General features: G+C 42.1%; 1 protein-coding gene across 1 annotated transcript in view; it reads left to right on the top strand.

Moving 5' to 3' along the window:
* Positions 1–21,058, top strand: part of UBLCP1 (ubiquitin like domain containing CTD phosphatase 1) — a 35,645-nt gene that overhangs the window by 12,234 nt on the left and 2,353 nt on the right. Inside the window, exons 4-9 of the mRNA XM_056517342.1 lie at positions 487–602; positions 4,396–4,494; positions 7,297–7,334; positions 14,031–14,129; positions 16,820–16,936; positions 18,244–18,371. Of these exons, the coding sequence (XP_056373317.1) occupies positions 487–602; positions 4,396–4,494; positions 7,297–7,334; positions 14,031–14,129; positions 16,820–16,936; positions 18,244–18,371 (597 nt within the window). The remainder of the gene's footprint in view (positions 1–486; positions 603–4,395; positions 4,495–7,296; positions 7,335–14,030; positions 14,130–16,819; positions 16,937–18,243; positions 18,372–21,058) is intronic.

Genomic DNA, 21,058 nt, shown 5'->3' with positions numbered 1-21,058 from the left:
TGCTCTCTGATGACACGTGTCTCGGGAAACGCCCAGTTTAGAAGCAAATCCCCATAACAAACCTCTTCTAAACTGGGCGTTTCCCAAGACAGGTGTCATCAGAGAGCACTTAGACAGAAAAGAACAACCTTAACTTCAGAAGCTCATAAGTACTGAAAGGATTAAGATTTTTTAATAGAAGTAATTTACAAATCTGTTTAACTTTCTGGAGCCAGTTGATATATATAATTTTATTTTTTTACCTGGATAACCCCTTTAAGCAACAGTAAAGAAGACAGACGTGGTTACAAACAGTTTGTCTTCTCAAGGTCCCTGACCTCTGCTTTAGAGATTTATACGTTTACAGGGACACAGGTTTTAATCCTTATTAATAATCCTATTTAATGGTCTTTTAAACAGGTAAAATAGTATTTATTATTGTAACCAAGCTTAGATAATATGTACCCGATATTTAAGCTGCCTTTGGTCATTTATTGTTCTTTTCAGAGAAGAAAATCTAGCAAAGATTTCACGGCGTGTCAAAGATTACAAGGTAGAGGTCCTAAATCCGCCAAGAGAAGGGAAAAAGCTGCTGGTCCTAGATGTTGACTACACATTGTTTGGTTAGTGTGTCATCCCTTTATGTTGCTCTCATCTTTAGGCCCCAAGCACTTGGCCCTATGTAGCTTGGTTCTGTAGTACAGAGCCACAAGGATCCATCTTTAATTTTTTTTTTTTTTTGTACAGAATCCATTGGAGGCATGCAGAGGTACAGTAGAGGCCCCATGCATATTCGTGGGAGCCCAATAAACGGAGCTGTAATATGGCTGTCTGCACAAGGCCTTAAAGGGGTTATCCAGGAAAAAACTTTTTTTTTTATATATATCAACTGGCTCCAGAAAATTAAACAGATTTGTAAATGACTTCTATTAAACAATCTTAATCCTTTCAGTACTTATGAGCTGCTGAAGTTGAGTTGTTCTTTTCTGTCTAAGTGCTCTCTGATGACACCTGTCTCGGGAACCGCCCAGTTTAGAAGCAAATCCCCATAGCAAACCTCTCCTACTCTGTGCAGTTCCCGAGACAAGCAGAGATGTCAGCAGAGGGCACTGTTGCCAGACAGAAAAGGTCAACTCAACTTCAGCAGCTGATAATTATTGAAAGGATTAAGATTTTTTAATAGAAGTAATTTACAAATCTGTTTAACTTTCTGGAGCCAGTTGATATAAAAAAATAATTTTTTTCCTGGAATACCCCTTTTAAAGTGTACCTGTCGTCAACAAAAACTTTTTTATATAATGTAGATAATACTATTATATGTATATTTCTAATATACATTGGTTAAACATTGTGTATATTTTTGGGTGAAAAATTGCTGCCCCTGCTGCTATTGTCTGTGTGTCACTATGAGGAGTCCAAAAACAGGAAGTGAGGGTGGACAAACAAGGTTATGTGCAATGAGGACAAGCAGGGATGTGTGCAGGCTCCTGGCTTGTCAATCAGCCTGCTGTGTGAGCCGGGGGCGTGTCACAGAGCCTCAGTGTACACTGTCCTGCTTTTTTTTTTTAATTTTTTTTTTAATTTTTTTTTTTTAGTGCACATAGCCTTGCTTGTCCACCCTCACTTCCTGTATTTGGACTCCTCATAGAGACACACAGGCAACAGATGCAGGGACAAAAATATACATATTTTTTTACCAATGTATATTACAAATATACATATAATGGCATTATCTACATTATATAAAAAGTTTTTGTTGACGACAGGTACACTTTAAAATGTTAGAGACACATCTAAGGTTTTGATTGGTCGAGGTCTGAATGTTGAGACACCCACTGATCACTAGGCCGAGCCGGGGAATGTACTTCCCACTTCACTAGTCTCTTTGTCTTACTGCAGGAAACGTGCTCCATAAATTTTATATAGAATGTGTATTTTGCAGCGAGGAGAGAGACAGAGAGTAAAGCATTCAGGTGAGTGCTTCTCCTGACTCATTCTAGGGATCAGTGAGGGTCTCTGCATCCAGACCTTGACCGATCGGAGCTTTTGATATGTCTCCATGACCAGTCAGTAGTTTATTTTTATTTTTTTAAAAAGGACATCTGCAGCCTAAATACACTTATCCCCTATCCACAGGATAGGGGATAAGTGTTTGATCACAGGGGGTCCAACCGTTGGGACCCCCCCCCCCCTGCAATCTCCGGAATGGGGTCCCGGCATTGCCGGCTGGTACACCCCCCTCCACATACAGCTCTATGGGGGAGGCACGAACGCTGCATCCCCACCTCTCCCATAGAACTACATAGAAGAGGTGTGTCTGCGGATAGAGGGTAACTGTATATAGGCTGCAGATGTCCTTTAAAGGGGTACTTCAGCGCTAAGACATCTCATCCCTTATCCAAAGGATAGGGGATAAGATGCCTGATCGCGGGGGTCCTGCAGCTGTCACGCCCCCTCCCATAGGCTTGCATTGAGGGGGCGGGGCTGTGAGGTCACAATGCTCCGGCCCCCGTAATCGCCAGTAATCAGACCCGGAGTGAATACGCTTCGGGGACTGATTATATTGGGGTGCTGCATGCAAGATCACGGGGTCCCCAGCTGCAGGACCTCCGGGTTCAGGCATCTTATCCCCTATCCTTACCCCTTTAAAGGAAATGTAACGCCTAGATTTTTTTTTAAATTGATAAGAGCCAGGTACCGAAACATTTTCTAATGTTTCTATTTTCTTATTTTTTTTTTTTCATATTCGTACATTATTATGGGGTAAGCCATCTGTTTTTAACAGCATTTAGGGATATGATTTACTGCATGCCCCATGGACATAGACAACAATAGACACGACTAGAGATGAGCGAATTTACAGTAAATTCGATTCGTCACGAACTTCTCGACTCGGCAGGTGATGACTTATCCTGCATAAATTAGTTCAGCTTTCAGGTGCTCCGGTGGGCTGGAAAAGGTGGATACATTCCTAGGAAAGAGTCTCCTAGGACTGTATCCACCTTTTCCAGCCCATGGGAGCACCTGAAAGCTGAACTCATTTATGCAGGATAAAGTCATCAACTGCCGAGCCGAGAAGTTCGTGACGAATCGAATTTACTGTAAATTCGCTCATCTCTAGACAGGACCTGTCCCATTGAAATAAATGGGAAAGGCTTCTGGGCATGCTAGGTGACCTTTACAGAGGTCATTTTACAGGGAGATGGAGGCTGAGCTGTGAGCTTCATCTATTATCTTCTCTATATACTGGCATCGCCTTTTATTGTAATTACAGATAGCTTTCCAGCAGCCTCCTCTTATCACAGCAGACAGAACAGGAAGTTTAGTTTTCGGCTTTGTGGTCAGACTCAAACTGCACGGTTTCAGAATTATTTTATATTATAAAAAGTTAAATAGAAATTTGAAAAAATATCACCAAAAATTCTTTAAAAATGTGTAACCTAAAAACTTGATTAAAACAGTAGGTCATTTTCTCATTATGCATTCCTATTTAAGTGATAGAGACTCTTTTAAAGGGGTACTCCAGTGGAAAACAATTTTTCTTTTATTTTTTTTTTTATTTTTTTTTTTTCAACTGGTGCCAGAAAGTTAAACAGATTTGTAAATTACTTCTATTTAAAAAAAATCTTTATCCTTCTAGTACTTATTAGCTGCTGAATACTACAGAGGAAATTCTTTTCTTTTTGGAACACAGAGCTCTCTGCTGACATCACGAGCACAGTGCTCTCTGCAGACATCTCTCTCCATTTTAGGAACTATCCAGAGCAGCATATGTTTGCTATGGGGATTTTCTCCTACGCTGGACAGTTCTTAAAATGGACAGAGATGTCAGCAGAGAGCACTGTGCTTGTGATGTCAGCAGAGAGCTCTGTGTTCCAAAAAGAAAATAATTTCCTCTGTAGTATTCAGCAGCTAATAAGTACTGGAAGGGTAAAGATGTTTTAATAGAAGTCATTTACAAATCTGTTTAACTTTCTGGCACCAGTTGATTAAAAATAAATAAATAAAGTTTAAATTTTTTCCACCGGAGTACCCCTTTAGGGGGTGATCCAGGGTTAAGAAAAACATAGTTGCTTTCTTACAAAAAAACAGCACCACACCTGTCCTCAGGTTCTTGTGTAGAATGAAGCTGCAATACCACAGACAAACTGTGGACAAGATTGGCACTGGATAACTCCTTTATGATCATGAGTAAGGGCCAGCATAGCTAGAAACGTGTCAATCTGTTCTCCTTTTCCATTCTTTGACTTTTGTACTGCACATTTTTTGTATGACTTTTTGACCTAAATAAATATCCTCTTTTAGCCGAAGTGCAGGATCTCCACTTTTTGTATATAACTGCTAAAGTGACAATTTCCCAGTGCAACTTTATGACATTGTTTCTTCATTTCTTCTTTTCTTTTTTTATTGTTTTAGACCATCGGTCATGTGCAGAAACAGGATTGGAGCTTATGAGGCCATACCTACATGAATTTCTTACCTCTGCCTATGAAGATTATGATATTGTAATATGGTGTAAGTCCTAAAATTTATCTGCTAAGGTCTACAGCATTGTTTCCCAACCGTAGTGCCTCCAGCTGTTGCAAAACTACAACTCCCAGCATGCCCGGACAACTTTTTTTTAAAAATCAATTGGTGCCAGAAAGTTAAACAGATTTGTAAATGACTTCTATAAAAAAAAAATCTTTACCCTTCCAGTACTTTTTAGTAGCTGTATGCTATAGAAGAAATTATTTTTGAATTCCTTTTTGTCTTCTCCACACTGCTCTCTGCTGACACCTGATGCCCATATCAGGAACTGTCCAGAGCAGGAGAAAATCCCCATTGCAAACCTATGCTGCTCTGGACAGTTCCTGACATGGAAAGAGGTGTCAACAGAGAGCACTGTGGACAAAACGAAAAAAGAAATTCAAAAAGAAAAGAATTTCCTCTGTAGCATACAGCTGCTAATAAGTACTGGAAGGGTAAAGATTTTTTAATAGAAGTCATTTAAAAATCTGTTTAACTTTCTATCACCAGTTGATTTAAAAAATAAATAAATAAATAAAAAATTTCCACCGGAGTACCCCTTTAAAGAAAGGGGTTCAAATATGTCCTTTACAGTGGTGATCTGCTTTGGCTAATAGAAGCCGGTCCTATTATCTGACAACTGCCAGGTTAAAGAGACTCTGTCATTAGCATCACCCCTAACCTGTTGTTACAGGATTATAGTGGGGGTGACACAGATGACAAGGGTGTCTACCTTTTTAGTGATCCGTGGCTCTGTTGTTTCATTATGCCCGTTTTTATGAATATGTTAATGAGCTGACGTGGCACCGCAGCGTGTTCTCAAGCCCTAGTGCACCGTGCAGCCTGCTTCCATCAGAGGAAGGGTTATGAATATTCATAAGACGGGCAGTACAGAGGAGGAAGCAGGCTGGACATCAGGGCGCACTGGGGTTTGGGAACACCCTGCGTGCGCCAAGCCAGCTCATTAACATATTAATGAATACAGGCATAACAAAGGAACGGAGCCATGGATGGCTGAAAGGTAAGCACTAGAGATGAGCGAACTTACAGTAAATTCGATTCGTCACGAACTTCTCGACTCGGCAGTTGATGTCTTTTCCTGCATAAATTAGTTCAGCTTTCCGGTGGGCTGGAAAAGGTGGATACAGTCCTAAGAGACTCTTTCCTAGGAATGTATCCACCTTTTCCAGCCCACCGGAGCACCTGAAGGCTGAACTAATTTACGCAGGAAAAGTCATCAACTGCCGAGCCGAGAAGTTCGTGACGAATCAAATTTACTGTAAGTTCGCTCATCTCTAGTAAGCACCCTTGTCATCTGTGTCACCCCCACTACAAGCCTGTACCAACAAGTTAGTGCGGGTGATGCTAATAACAGATTCCTTCTAAAAGAATGTTAAATTGGTATTCCAGGAAAAAAACTTTTTTTTTTTTTTTTTAAATATCAGCTGGCTCCAGAAAGTTAAACAGATTTGTAAATTACTTCTATTAAAAAATCTTAATCCTTCCAATAATTATCAGCTGCTGAAGTTGAGTTGTTGTTTTCTGTCTGACAACAGTGCTCTCTGCTGACATCTCTGCTTGTCTCGGGAACTGCACTGAGTAGAAGAGGTTTGCTATGGGGATTTGCTTCTAAACTGGACAGTTCCCGAGACAGGTGTCATCAGAGAGCACTTAGACAGAAAATAACAACTCAACTTCAGCAGCTCATAAGTACTGAAAGGATTAAGATTTCTTAATAGAAGTAATTTACAAATCTGTTTAACCTTCTGGAGCCAGTTGAGATATAGATATATATTAGGGGTGTGAATCGCCAAGAATTTGGCGATTCGAATCGCGATACCAGTGTGGCGATTCGATATATCCCGATATATCGCGATACCGTCTAGGTGACGATACATCGCGATATATCCCGATACATCGCCCACCTGGGAGCATTCATAGATCCCAATAGACGCCGCTGTCAGCTTTGACAGCGGCGATCTAGTACTCCGGTGCTCACTTTTCTCATGTTATCCCGTCCGGGCTGCAAAATAAAAGAAAACGCACTTTCTCTTACCTGCCAACGAGCCCGCGGAGCTCCGGTACAGGTGTTGGGTCCCCGGGCTGTATTCTTCTTACTTCCTGTTAGTCCGGCACGTCACGTGGAGCTTCAGCCTATCACCAGCGGAGGCGGGACATCGCTGCGGCCAGTGATGGGCTGAAGCTCCATGTGACGTGCCGGACTAACAGGAAGTAAGAAGAATACAGCCCGGGGACCGAACACCTGTACCGGAGCTCCGGGGGCTCGTTGGCAGGTAAGATAAAGTGCGTTTTATTTTATTTTGCAGCCCGGACGGGATAACATGAGAAAAGTGCACACCGGATACTCCTTTAATAGCCAGCCGCGGCGATTGCCGCATGCTGGCTATTAGCGGCGGCCCCCGGCTACTGAAATCAGCCGGGGGTCGCGTAGTACGGAGCGGGCACGAGTCGGAGCCCGCTCCATACACCCAGAGCGACGCCGTGTCAGATCCGGCCTGCCCGGCTCCACAAATGTGGAACTTTTATCTCCTGATGCCCAAGACATGACATGCTGTTCCGGGCGTCAGGAGATAAAAATTCCACATCCCTAAAAGAATCGATTCAAAAATATTTTGAATCGATTCTGTATCGGCAAATGAAAAAATCGCGATTATCGATTAAAAGTTTTTTTTCCATGGATAACCCCTTTTAATCTGTCTAGGAATTAGTTACTTTATATTCAGTCTTCACTGATGTTACATCACATATATTTTAGTGTTCTCTTTTTTCTCCCTTTTTGTATTATAGCGGCAACTAGCATGAAATGGATAGAAGCCAAAATGAAGGTGAGCAGCAGGATTTTTTTTAATCCTATTTCATAGGTGTAATGCAGTGTTTCCTAACCAGGGTGCCTCCAGCTGTTGCCAAACCACAACTCCCAGCATGCCCGGACAGCCGAAGGCTGTCCGGGCATGCTGGGAGTTGTAGTTTGGCAACAGCTGGAGGCACCCCGCTAGGAAACACTGATGTAATGTATGCCATTGGGGTGTGGATAGGAACAGCTAATTGGTTTTCTGACTGACACTCCATTACTGAGGTGGGATGGACAGAGACATTGACGACCGAGCGTCTTTACACAGACTTGTGATCAGTAAAGAACATTCCTGGGAACACTAATTAACAACACTGTAAAACAGCCTTAAAACGTTAGTCATTTAAAAAAAAAAAAAAATTTTGGGCATGTCAGGTTTTAATCTGTTTGGTCTCATTGCTGAGACCTACATTGATCACTAGATGTAGCTGGGAGAAGAGCGCAGCTGTGCACTTCACTCCCTTGTTTGGCACTCAATCTACCTCATTGCAAGAGACAGGCTCCATAGTATGACATTTGGAAAGTCTTCAGACCCTTTCACCCTTTTTGCATTTTATCTTGCAGCCTTGTGCTAAAATGAACATTCTTTACTCAATTACCTGTAATGAGAATGTAGAATGTTTACTTATATGACACTTATAATTTAGCTCTGGCTCCTCCCATTTCTATCGATCATCTCTGAGATGTTTCTGCACCTTGGTTGGAGTCACCTCTGGTAAATTGGACAGGATTGGGAAAGACACAGCCCTGTGTATATAAGGTCTCATAGCTCAGAATGCACATCGGAGCCAAAACCAAGCCATGAGCGGGAAAGAATTGCATGTAGAGCTCAGAGACAGCATTGTGTGAGGGCGCAGATCTGGGGAAGGGGGACGAAAAAATATCCGCTGCACTGAAAATTTCAAAGAGCACAGTGGCCTTCATAATTCTTAGGCTGGGTTCACACCACGTTTTTGCAATACAGTTCCTGTATCAGGTTTTTGAGTTAAAAAAAACGGATTCCTCAAAACCGGACTAAACTGTATCAAAACGTGTGTACTAATTTTAATTCGTATACGGTTTGAAAAATGATGTCTGGTTGCATCCATTTTTTTAAGAAAAAAAATGTACCGGTATATGTTTTTAACTTTTCAATCCATTATGAATAAAGTTTTACTTGTTTGATGTTTGAAATTCCAAGAAAAAAAACTGTGCAGAGTCAAAAACCGTATGGTGCAAAGCGGATGGTACCGTACGCACATATGGTTCTGTACGATTCCCATTGACTCCCATGTGGTGGGGGGGGGGGGGGGGAAACGTATGCGATTTTTTTTCACCCTGACCAAAACCGTTGTAGGTTACGGTTTTGGGTACAGGAAAAAAAATTGGCAAAACGGATGCAACCGGATGCATCTTTTGGCGTACGGTTTTCAATGGGGAGTCAATGCATTTCACATTAAAAACATATACGGGAACTGTATTGCAAAAACGTGGTGTGAGTGCAGCCTTAAATGGAAGAAGTTTGGAACATCCAGGACTCTTCCTAGAGGTGGTCACTAAAGATGAGTGAACTTACAGTAAATTCGATTTGTCACGAACTTCTCGGCTCGGCGGTTGATGACTTTTCCTGCATAAATTAGTTCAGCTTTCCGGTGCTCCGGTGGGCTGGAAAAGGTGGATACATTCCTAGGAAAGAGTCTCCTAGGATTGTATGTATCCACCTTTCCCAGCCCACGGGAGCACCTGAAAGCTGAACTAATTTATGCAGGATAAGTCATCAACTGCCGAGCCGAGAAGTTCGTGGCGAATCGAATTTACTGTAAGTTCGCTCATCTCTAGTGGTCACCCTTCCAAACTAAGCAATCGAGGGAGAAGGACATTGGTAAGAAAGTTGACTAAGAACCCAATGGTCACTCTGACTGAGCTCCGTAGATCCTGTGTGCAGATGGGAGAAACTTCCAGAAGGTCCAGAACCATCACTGCAGCCTCCACCAATCTGGGCTTTATGGCAGAGTGGCCTTGGGACAACTCCTGAGTCCTGATTTGAACATCTCTGGAGAGACCTGAAAATGGCTTCCACCAGCGGCCCCCATCCAACCTGACAGAGTTTTAGAGGATCTGCAGACGCATATGACAGAACGTTCCCAAATCCAGGTGTGTAAACCTTCTGGTGTCCAACCCCCCCCCCCAAAAAGCTGGAGACTGTAATCCCTGCCAAAGAGGCTTCAACTAAGTCCTGAGTAAAGGGTGTGAATACTTATGGGACTGCTATGTTTTAGTTTTTCCATTAAATTAAATTCTATTTAATTGATTTAATTGTTTTTATTTTGTCATTATGGAGTATTGGGAGCAGAATCCTGAAGAAAAAAGTGAAAGGCTAAAAACATTCCGAATGCATTGTGCAATGGAGCCCGTCTCTTTCAGTGGAGTGAAGCTATATTTGGAGATAAGTGGGGGTCCCGGCCCCCAAAAGATCAAAACTTTTGACATGTCCGTGCGACATGTTGAAATGTTTATTTTTAAATGACAGTAACAGCTGCATGAAGTATCCAGTGACCAAGTGTTTCCCTTAACCCCTTGCTGCAAATGGACGGTCTTTAACGTCCATCTGTGGCTCCCGAGGTATGACGCGCGCTCAGCAGGTGAGCGCGCATCATACCCGGTGGTTCCCGGTTGCTATCAGCAACCAGGACCCACGGTTAATGCAGGACAACGCCGATTGGGCTGATGTCAGCGATCGGACAGCAAGGAGGCAGGTAGGGATCCCTACCTGCCTCCTCGCGTCCTGCAAGCTGTTCGGGACGCCACGATTTTGCCGCGGCGGTCCTGAACAGCACCACTGAACTAACTGGCAATGTTTACTTTCGTTTTGGACGCGGCAATCAATCGTCGCGTCTAATAAAAAGCGATCAAAAAGCCAATCAATACAAAAATGGTACCGCTAAAAACTTCAGATCACGGCGCAAAAAATTACCCCTCATACCGCCCCATATGCGGAAAAAGAAAAAAGAAAATGACAATTTTAAACATATACATTTTCCTGCATGTAGTTATGATTTTTTCCAGAAGTATGACAAAATCAAACCTATATAAGTAGGGGATCATTTTAACCGTATGGACCTACAGAATAATGATAAGGTGTCATTATTACCGAAATATGCACTGCGTAGAAACGGAAACCCCCAAAAGTTACAAAATGGTGTTTTTTTTCTTACATTTTTGTCGCACAATGATTTTTTATTTTTTTTTGGGGGGGGTTTCAACGTAGATTTTTGGGTAAAAGGACTGATGTCATTACAAAATAGAATTGGTGACACAAAAAATAAGCCATAATATGGATTTTTAGGTGCAAAATTAGAAGAGTTATGATTTTTTTTTTTTTTTAAAGGTAAGAAGGAAAAAATGAAAGTGCAAAAAAAAACAGAAAAACGCTCTGTCCTTAAGGGGTTAAATGAGCATTGATCCTCTCGATTGGCTGCAGTTTGCCCAGGGAAAACAAGTTTTGCTTTACTTATGCCACACATTTAAAATATGAAAAATGTCCATTCTGCTGTAGCCGGGGACATGGGTGTATCTTGTATTGTGCCCTTAGTCCCCTTTTACATAAGCGTCAAGGCTTAGGGTGGTTTCACACCACGTTTTGTACTTATGGTTCCCGTATACGGCTGGGAGGAGGGGGACGGGGCTTAATCGCGGCGCCCGCACTCAGCCATATAGGGGAACCGTATTTAACACATGTCTATGAGCCGACCGGAGTGAACCGCAGCCTCCGGTCGGCTGCGTTTTTGGCCCTATGCGGTTTCCCGACCACAGGCAAAAACGTGGTCGACCGCATTTTTGCCTGCAGTCGGGAAACCACATACGGCCGAAAACGCAGTTACTAGAGTCATAATATCTATGAGGAATACCAAAGAACCTTCTGATATGTTGTCCTTCTGGCTTGTTTTGTTAGCTATTGCGCCTCCCGCCAGCTGTTCAGATGTGACCACAGGAGGCGCACCCAGGAGATCGGGTGATCCTAATGCAGAGGCAACCTTATATGTTCTGTAGCCCCTTCCACAAAAGTCCTAGAACCTTTGCAGGAAAAGTTGCTGGCTTTCCTTAAAGGGGTATCAACTGGCTCCAGAAAGCTAAACAGATTTGTAAATTACTTCTATTAAAAAATCTTAATCCTTTCAGTACTTATGAGCTTCTGAAGTTAAGGTTGTTCTTTTCTAAGTGCTCTCTGATGACACGTGTCTCGGGAATTGCACAGAGTAGAAGAGGTTTGCTATGAGGATTTGCTTCTAAACTGGGTGTTTCCCGAGACAGGTGTCATCAGAGAGCACTTAGACAGAAAAGAACAACCTTAACTTCAGAAGCTCATAAGTTTTGAAAGGATTAAGATTTTTTAATAGAAGTAATTTACAAATCTGTTTAGCTTTCTGGAGCCAGTTGAGATAGATAGATAGATAGATAGATAGAGATATATATAGATATATATATATATATATATATATATATATATATATATATATATATATATAATCTCTCTATCTATCCCTTTCAAATAAAAAAAAATCATATAAAACTAAACAGCGCCACACTTGTTCTCAGGTTGTGTATGTTATTACAACTTGAAACTGAGCTGCAATACAACACACAAACTGAGCACTAGAGAGATGCTGTCTCTGGAAGAATACAGTGGTTTTTAATACTGGATAATGTCTTTAAAGGGGCACTCCACTGCCCCAGCGTTCGGAACATATTGTTCCGAATGCTGGGTGCGGGCTGCAGGAGTCGTGACGTCCTGGCCACGCCCCTAGTGACGTCACATCACACCCCCTTATTGCAAGTCTATGGGAGGGGGCGTGGCGGTTGCCATTTCCCCTCCCATAGACTTGCATTAAGGGGGGGGTGATGTGACGTCACGAGGAGCATGGCCGTGACGTCACAACCCCAGCATTCGGAACAAAATGTTCCGAACACTGGGGCAGTGGAGTGCTCCTTTAAAGGGATTATTCCTGGAATAGAAAAACAGAGCTAATTTCTTTCAAAAATCACTCCTAGTCTGTCTCCAGGTTGGGTGTGGTTCAGCAACTTAGTTCCATGGAACTGAATGAGGCCAAGTTGTAATACCCCACACGACCTGGGGACACACGTGGAGCTGTTTTTGAAAGAAATTAGCTTTGTTTTTCTATTCCTGGATAATCCCTTTAATATCAGCTCTGCCTTTGATACTGTAGGAGGATGCAATCACCTTCATTAACCTGATCACTATTACACTCATCCCCACTGCCTACAAATGGATAAGATTCTAATCTGAAGTTAAAGGGGTACTCCCGTGGAAAACCTTTTTTTTTTTTTTTTTTTTTCAATCAACTGGTGCCAGAAAGTTAAACAGATTTGTAATTTACTTCTATTAAAAAATCTTAATTCTTCACTTATTAGCTGCTGTATACTACAGAGGAAATGGTTTTCTTTTTGGAACAAAGAGCTCTCTGCTGAATCACAAGCACAGTGCTCTCTGCTGACATCTCTGTCCATTTTAGGAACTGTCCAGAGCAGTGTATGTTTGCTATGGGGATTTTCTCCTTCTCTGGACAGTTCTTAAAATGGACAGAGATGTCAGCAGAGAGCTCTGTGTTCCAAAAAGAAAACCATTTCCTCTGTAGTATTCAGCAGCTAATAAGTGCTGTAAGGATTAAGATTTTTTAATAGAAGCAAATTACAAATCTGTTTAACTTTCTGGCACCAGTTGATTTAAAAAAAAAAAAAAAGTTTTCCACGGGAGTACCCCTTTAAATGGTTATTCATGTCTTTGGGACACCCATGATCCTGTGAATCAAGGGGCTGCAGTACCGTGTAATGCTGCATCCCCCGCCATGCAAGGAGCTGCGTACTGAGGTGTGACTTTAGCAAGGTAAGAAAGTTTTGAAGAATATAGTGGAAGAGTTATCAAAACCTGTGCAGAGGAAAAGTTGCTGAGTTGCCCATAGCAACCAATCAGATCCCTTCTTTCATTTTGCAGAGGCCTTTTCAAAAATGAAAGAAAAGATCTGATTGGTTGCTATGGGCAACTGGTCAACTTTTCCTCTGGACAGGTTTTGATAACTCTCCCCCATTGTGCTTATAAATACATCAAAAAGGAAGGGGTACTCCAATGGAAAACATTTATTTATTTTATTTTTTTTAAATCAACCGGTGCCAGAAAGTTAAACAGATTTGTAAATTACTTTTGTTAAAAATCTTTATCCTTCCAGTACTTATTAGCTGCTATATACTACAGAGAAAGTTATTTTCTTTTTGGATTTTTTTTTTTTTGTCTGTCTGTCCACAGTGCTCTCTGCTGGCACCTCTGTCCGTATCAGGAACTGTGCAGAACAGGAGCGAATCCCCATAGCAAGCCTATGCTGCTCTGGACAGTTCCTGATACAGACAGAGGTGTCAGCAGAGAGCACTGTGGACAGAAAAGAAAAATCCAAAAAGAATAGAACTTTCTCTGTAGTATATAGCAGCTAATAAGTACTGGAAGGATAAAGATTTTTTTTTAATAGAAATAATTTACAGATCTGTTTAACTTTCTGGCACCAGTTGATAAAAAAAAAAAAAAAAAAAAAAAAAAAAAAGTTTTCCACCAGAGTACCCCTTTTAAATGATTCTTTTGCAGGTTGTACCACTTTATGGCCACTCTTGCATTGTCTTTATCTAGGAGCTGGGCGTCAGCACGAATGCCAATTACAAGATCACCTTCATGTTGGACAGCGCGGCCATGATCACAGTGCACACACCCAGAAGAGGCCTAATTGATGTAAGCATATGGAAGGCTTCAGCTTATACCTCTCTAGCTAGAATAAAAACACCTTCCAGCCGTGTTCTGCTCTCACGTCCTTGTGTCCCTAAGCAGAAGCCTCATGTTTTAAGTCCCCAAAAAAAACCTGACTTCTCCAGTTTATTTTTTTTTCTAGCCGTAGTAGTTCCCTTTTTGGTGACCTCAGTAGATAGATAAGACATTAGCAGCTCAGCCTCCCCCTCCCCTGTAGAAGCCTGGTTCATACAAAGAATATGTTCTGGAGACGTTCATTGCTGCCTATGCTAATGGGACCTGCTGTAAAGCATATTTCCACATGCTGTTAAAACAGCTCAGGCAAGTTGGCTGCCCCCCTAATTTGGTACTAAAATGAAATTACATTCAGAAAATAGAAACTGATTAGGAAAAATTGGTTTCAGTATCTCTACAATCTAGGCAATATGTTCCCTAGTTTTAAAAGGGTACGTGATGTCACGTCACACCCCCTCCATTCATATCTATAGGAGGGGGCGTGTCTGGGGGTTTGTCCAGCAGCAGGACCCCCGCGATCAAACATCTTATCCCCTATCAGTGGATTACCCCTTTAAAAGGGGTACTCCACTGGAAAACATTTTCTTTTAAATCAACTGGTGCCAGAAAGTTAAACAGATTTGTAAATTACGTCTATTAAAAAATCACAATCCTTCCAGTATATATCAACTGCTATATAAGCCACAGGAAGTTTTTTTTTTTTTTTTTAATGACTTGTGGTCAGACCTTTCTGCCTGATCACAAGAGCTCTCTGCTGACACCTCTGTCCATGTCAGGAATTGTCCAGAGCAAGAGAGGTTTGCTCTGGGGATTTTCTCCTACTCTGAACAGTTCCTAAAATGGACAGAGGTGTCGAGAGCTCTTGTGGTCAGGCAGAAAGGAAATTCTAAAAGAAAAGAACTTCCTCTGTAGTATACAGCAGCTGATAAGTACTGGAAGGATTGGGATTTTTTAATAGAAGTAATTTACAAATCTGTTTAACTTTCTGGTGCCAGTTGATTTAAAATAAAATGTTTTCCAGTGGAGTACCCCTTTAATGCTATGGATACCTTTGCTCTGTATTTTTGCTTCCTGAATGCAAAATATAAGCAATAGTCTTTATTAAAAATGTACTTCTGCTTTTCTGTGTAACTTCTTTGCTGTCTGTCCTGCTGCCCCTCACCTAGATGGATAAGCACACTGCTTCTGCCCATAGGGGCTTTTCTTTTCTTCCATTTTCAGTGTTAGAGATAGCAGCTGGGAAAGAATGTGAAGCGGGGAGAAAGCAGCCAAGCTATCAAGGAAGGCAGATCACAAAGGCTGTTTATAGAGAGGAAAGCACAGGGGAGGGGGAAGCACACAGGCTGTGTAGAAAGAGGAGAGCCATAATGGTAGACTGCGGAGTGTGGGGGGGATTGGGATTTAGACATGTGCAATTTGTTTTGTAATGAATAAATCAGTGTTTCCCAACCAGGGTGCCTCCAGCTATTCCAAAACTACAACTCCCAGGATAGAAGTGGTCTCCAGCTGCCAGATTGTATGCTTGGAATTGTAGTTTGGCTGCAGGATGGAGACCAATAGTGTAGAGCAGTGTTTCCCAACCAGGGTGCCTCCAGCTGTTGCAAAACTACAACTCCCTTCTGTCCGGGCATGCTGGGAGTTGTAGTTTTGCAACAGCTGGAGGCACCCTGGTTGGGAAACACTGGAATAGATTTTCGTACGAAAATTTATTTATACGAACATTCAGATCCTTCCGAAAGCTATGAACAAAATGTATTCATATAGTTGTACAAATCTGATAATACGACTAGACAGTATGAGGGTATGTTCACACTACGTAATTCCCGCGGAATTCTGCGAACGGAATTACGTGCTGTGAACATAAACATCAGTGTGACTGGGTCTTCCGCGAGACCCGTTCACACTGCGGAATTCCAGCGGTGGACAATTCCGCCGCTGAAATTGTTCAGCGCAAAGAAAGAACATGTTCATTCTTTGCGCGGAAGTCCGCGAACACTGCATAGCCTTCAATGGTGACGGCGCAGTGCCGCGCGGTCCTACCGCCGAAGTATTGCGGCGGCGGTCGCCAGAACGCCACAATTCCGCGAGCGGAGATTCCGTTCATAATCTGTAGTGTGAACATGCCCTGAATAAGAATGAAATGTCCAAAGTCAGAATGATGCAGAATGAATGAATATTTTCGTTACATTTCTGCCTAACCTAATGAAAACGCATTTAGATTTATGTAATTAAATTTTTCGGCCAGTAAGTTTTTTTTTTTTTTTTTTTTTTTTTTTGGCCAATCGCTTACCCCTTTTGTGTTTCAGTGGAGTCAGACTGCAGAAAGGGAGGGGTTTATGAGAAGAGAAGAACAAAGCATGACCAGGCATTTAAAAAAAAAATTTAAATTAAAAATAGGGGCATTAGTGCTATCCTGTAGGTCCAGGCAAGGGGGATTCTGGTGCTTTCTAAAATGAATCCCTCCCACTGCTGCTAGATGATCAAATGGGACCCTGGAGACCATATATAAATGTGCAAGACAGGGTGTTGTCATCCAAGCTGTGTGGATCTATGGAGATCAGCATTGGCGTTAATGCCTACACCCCTTCTGCATATATCTGAAGACCATTGACAAGGCGACCGATTTTACATTTTATAACTTTTTCCATTTTGTTTGATAGGTAAAGCCACTTGGGGTAATATGGGGCAAATATGGAGAGTTCTACACAAAGAAGAATACCATCATGTTTGACGACATTGGACGGAATTTCCTAATGAATCCACAGAATGGGTTAAAGGTTAGTGAAATACACAGGTTGTCCAATAATTGCACCTAAAATCATGCTTGGCTTTCTCAGCACACGGGGAAGCTGAGTACAAGAGCGTGACACAATATGAGGAATACATCAGTGCACTGGATAAGGGGCTAAGGTTCAGCACTACAGGAAAGGGTACTCCCCTGGAAAACAGGAAAGGGTACTCCCCTGGAAAACAGGAAAGGGTACTCCCCTGGAAAACAGGAAAGGGTACTCCCCTGGAAAACAGGAAAGGGTACTCCCCTGGAAAACAGGAAAGGGTACTCCCCTGGAAAACATTCTTTTTTTAAATCAACTGGTGCCAGAAAGTTAAACAGATTTGTACATTTCTTCTATTTAAAAATCTTAATCCTTCCAGTACTTACCAGCTGCTATATGCTCCTCAGGAACTTCTTATCTTTTTGATTTTTTTTCTTTCTGACCACAGTGCTCTCTGCTGACACCTCTGTCCATTTTAGGAATTGTCCAGAGTATTAGCATATTCCCATAGCAAACCTATTCTGCTCCAGACAGTTCCCAAAATGGACAGAGGTGTCAGCGGAGAGCACTGTGGTCAGACAGAAAGGAAATTCAAAAAGAAAAGAACTTCCTGTGGTGCATACAGCAGCTGATAAGTACTGGAAGGATTAAGATTTTTAATAGAAGTCATTTACAAATCTGTTTAACTTTCTGGCACCAGTTGATTTAAAAAAATGTTTTCTGAAAGGGAAGAAGACAGGTGTGTTTTGAGGGTCATAAATGAAACACTAATTAGATGATCTTTCTATATCTCATATCTATCTAGCAAACAGGTAAACGCAGCAGCACTCCAGCGTAGTGAGAAATAGTGACTTTATTTATCACCAAAATACATTGTGACGTTTCAACCACCTCTCGTTGCCGTCATCTATATATCTATCTATCTCGTATCTATCTCGTATCTATCTCGTATCTATCTCGTATCTATCTCGTATCTATCTCGTATCTATCTCGTATCTATCTCGTATCTATCTCGTATCTATCTCGTATCTATCTCGTATCTATCTCGTATCTATCTCGTATCTATCTCGTATCTATCTCGTATCTATCTCGTATCTATCTCGTATCTATCTCGTATCTATCTCGTATCTATCTCGTATCTATCTCGTATCTATCTCGTATCTATCTCGTATCTATCTCGTATCTATCTCGTATCTATCTCGTATCTATCTCGTATCTATCTCGTATCTATCTCGTATCTATCTCGTATCTATCTCGTATCTATCTCCTTATGTTATATCATAGTTACCATCTTTTTCCTTCCTGAACAGATCAGACCTTTCATGAAAGCTCATTTGAATCGGGATAAAGATAAAGAACTTTTGAAGTTGTCTCAATACCTTAAAGAAATTGCTAAACTAGAAGATCTTTCAGAGCTGAACCATAAACACTGGGAAAGGTAAGTGGATTGTGCTTTTCTCCTATATACAGTACTCATTATAATTTCACAGTATACAAAGCTCCCTATAGAGATGAGATCCCTGTTTCACCTGACAGCCCGAACCGTCAATAAACATGACATTTTGGCTCAGCCAGACATTTCTGTCCCATCTCCACAAAAATAATCTACAGCTGGCCATAGACTTTATACCCACATTACAACACACAGCTCTTTCCTGACTAGGCTGCCCAGATTTCCTTCAGACAAAAACGGGACATTGTGATAAAACGGGACCAGGTTATGTATAGTTGTAGGCCCTTATACTGCCCCCATATATAGTTGTAGGCCCCCATATATATATATAGTTGTAGGCCCTTATACTGCCCCCATATTTAGTTGTAGGCCCTTATACTGCCCCCATATATAGTTGTAGGCCCTTATACTGCCCCCATATATAGTTGTAGGCCCTTATACTGCCCCGTATATAGTTGTAGGCCCTTATCCTGCCCCCATATATAGTTGTAGGCCCTTATCCTGCCCCGTATATAGTTGTAGGCCCTTATCCTGCCCCGTATATAGTTGTAGGCCCTTATCCTGCCCCGTATATAGTTGTAGGCCCTTATACTTCCCCGTATATAGTTGTAGGCCCCTATTCTGCCCATGTCTATACAGTCATGGGCGTAAATGTTGGCACCCTGAATTTTTTTCAAGGAAATGAAGCATTTCTCACAGAAAAGGATTGCAGTAACACATGTTTTGCTATACACAAGTTTATTCCCTTTGTATGTATTGGAACTAAACCAAAAAACAAATTGGACATAATGTCACATTGGCTGGACAAAATTATTGGCACCCTTAAAGGAGAACTACGGGATTGAAAATTTTATCCCCTATCCTAAGGATCGCGGGGGGTCCGACCGCTGGGGCCCCCAGCGATCTTCCGTACGGGGCCGCGGCTCTCTGGATAGAGAGCGCGTGTCGACCACCGCCCGAGGCGGCGGCTGACACGCGCCCTCCATTTACTGCTATGGGAGAGCCGAAGCGCTGCCTTCGGCAATTTCCGGCTCTCCCATAGCAGTGCATGGAGGGGGCGTGTCGGCCGCTGCTTCGTGTGGTGGTCAACACGCCCGCTCTAACCAGAGAGCCGGGGCCCCGTACGGGAGATCGCGGGGGGCCCCAGTGGTCGGACCCCCCGCGATCTGAAACTTATCCCCTATCCTTAGGATAGGGGATACATTTTTCAATCCCGTAGTTCTCCTTTAACTTAATATTTGGTTGCACACCCTTTGGAAAAAATAACTGAAATCAGTGGCTTCCTATAAACATCAATAAGCTTCTTACACCTCTCAGCCGGATTGTTGGACCACTCTTCCTTTGTAAACTGCTCCAGGTCTCTCTTATTGGAAGGCGCCTTTTCCCAACAGCAATTTTAAGATCTCTCCACAGGTGATCAATGGGATTTAGATCTGGACTCATTGCTGCCACTTCAGAACTCTCCAGCGCTTTGTTGTCATCCATTTCTGGGGGCTTTTTGACGTATGTTTGGGGTCATTGTCCTGCTGGAAGACCCAAGATCTTGGACGCAAACCCAGCTTTCTGACACTGGGCTGTACAGTGCCAAAATCCGTAATCCTCAGATTTCATGATGCCTTGTACACATTCAAGGCACCCAGAGGCAGCAAAACAACCCCAAACCATCATCTTTGGAACTTGTTTGGGGCTGCTTATCCACCATCCGGACTATTCTGCGTTGACACCTTTCATCAATTTTCTCTTCTGCCCACGCCCAGGGAGATTAGCTACAGTGCCATGGGTTGCAAACTTCTTGATAATGTTGCGCACTGTGGACAAAGGCAAATCTAGATCTCTGGAGATAGACTGGTGACCTTGAGAACCAAAATTGTGGAAAAATATCAACAATCTCAAGTCCTCAGACAGTTCTCTTCTCCTCTTTCAGTTGCCCATGCTTATTGTGGCACACACAGACACACAATGCTCTAAGTGAACTTCTCTCATTTTTATCTGCTTTCAGGTGTGATTTTTATATTGCTCACACCTGTTACTTGCCCCAGGGGAGTTTAAAGGATCATCACATGCTTGAAACAATCTTATTTTTCCTCAATTATGAAAGGGTGCCAATAATTTTGTCCCGCCCATTTTTGGAGTTTGGTGACATTATGTCCAATTTTCTTTTTTTCCTCCCTTTTTTAGTTTAGTTCCAATACACACAAAGGGAATATACACGTGTATAACAAAACATGTGTTACTGCAATCCTTTTCTTTGAGAAATACTTCATTTTCTTAAAAAATTTCAGGTGTGCCAACATTTACAGCCATGACTGTAGCTGTAGGCCCTTATACTGCCTCTGTATATAATTTTAGGCCCTTATACTGCCTCTGTATATAATTGTAGGCCCCTGTATATATAGCAGTAGGCCCCTATAATGCCCATATATATAGTAAGAGGCCCCTATACTGAACCATATATAGTTATAGACCCCCTATACAACCCCCATGAATAGTTCTAAGCCCATTGACTGCCCTAATTTATATAGTTGTAAGTTCTGAAATTGCCCCGGTATATAGTTGCCCCGGTATATACTTTATTAGTACTCGTTAAAAACTCCAATAATTATATAAAATCATGTTGGATTCAAAGTCTTCAGGAATATTCTAGTACAACAGCAGAGGAGCAACGATAAATC

The sequence above is a fragment of the Hyla sarda genome, chromosome 4, assembly GCF_029499605.1.
Source record: "Hyla sarda isolate aHylSar1 chromosome 4, aHylSar1.hap1, whole genome shotgun sequence".
In the NCBI taxonomy this organism is placed as follows: domain Eukaryota; kingdom Metazoa; phylum Chordata; class Amphibia; order Anura; family Hylidae; genus Hyla; species Hyla sarda.
Note: the sequence above shows the minus strand (reverse complement) of the source record. Positions and strands in the feature narration are given on the sequence as shown.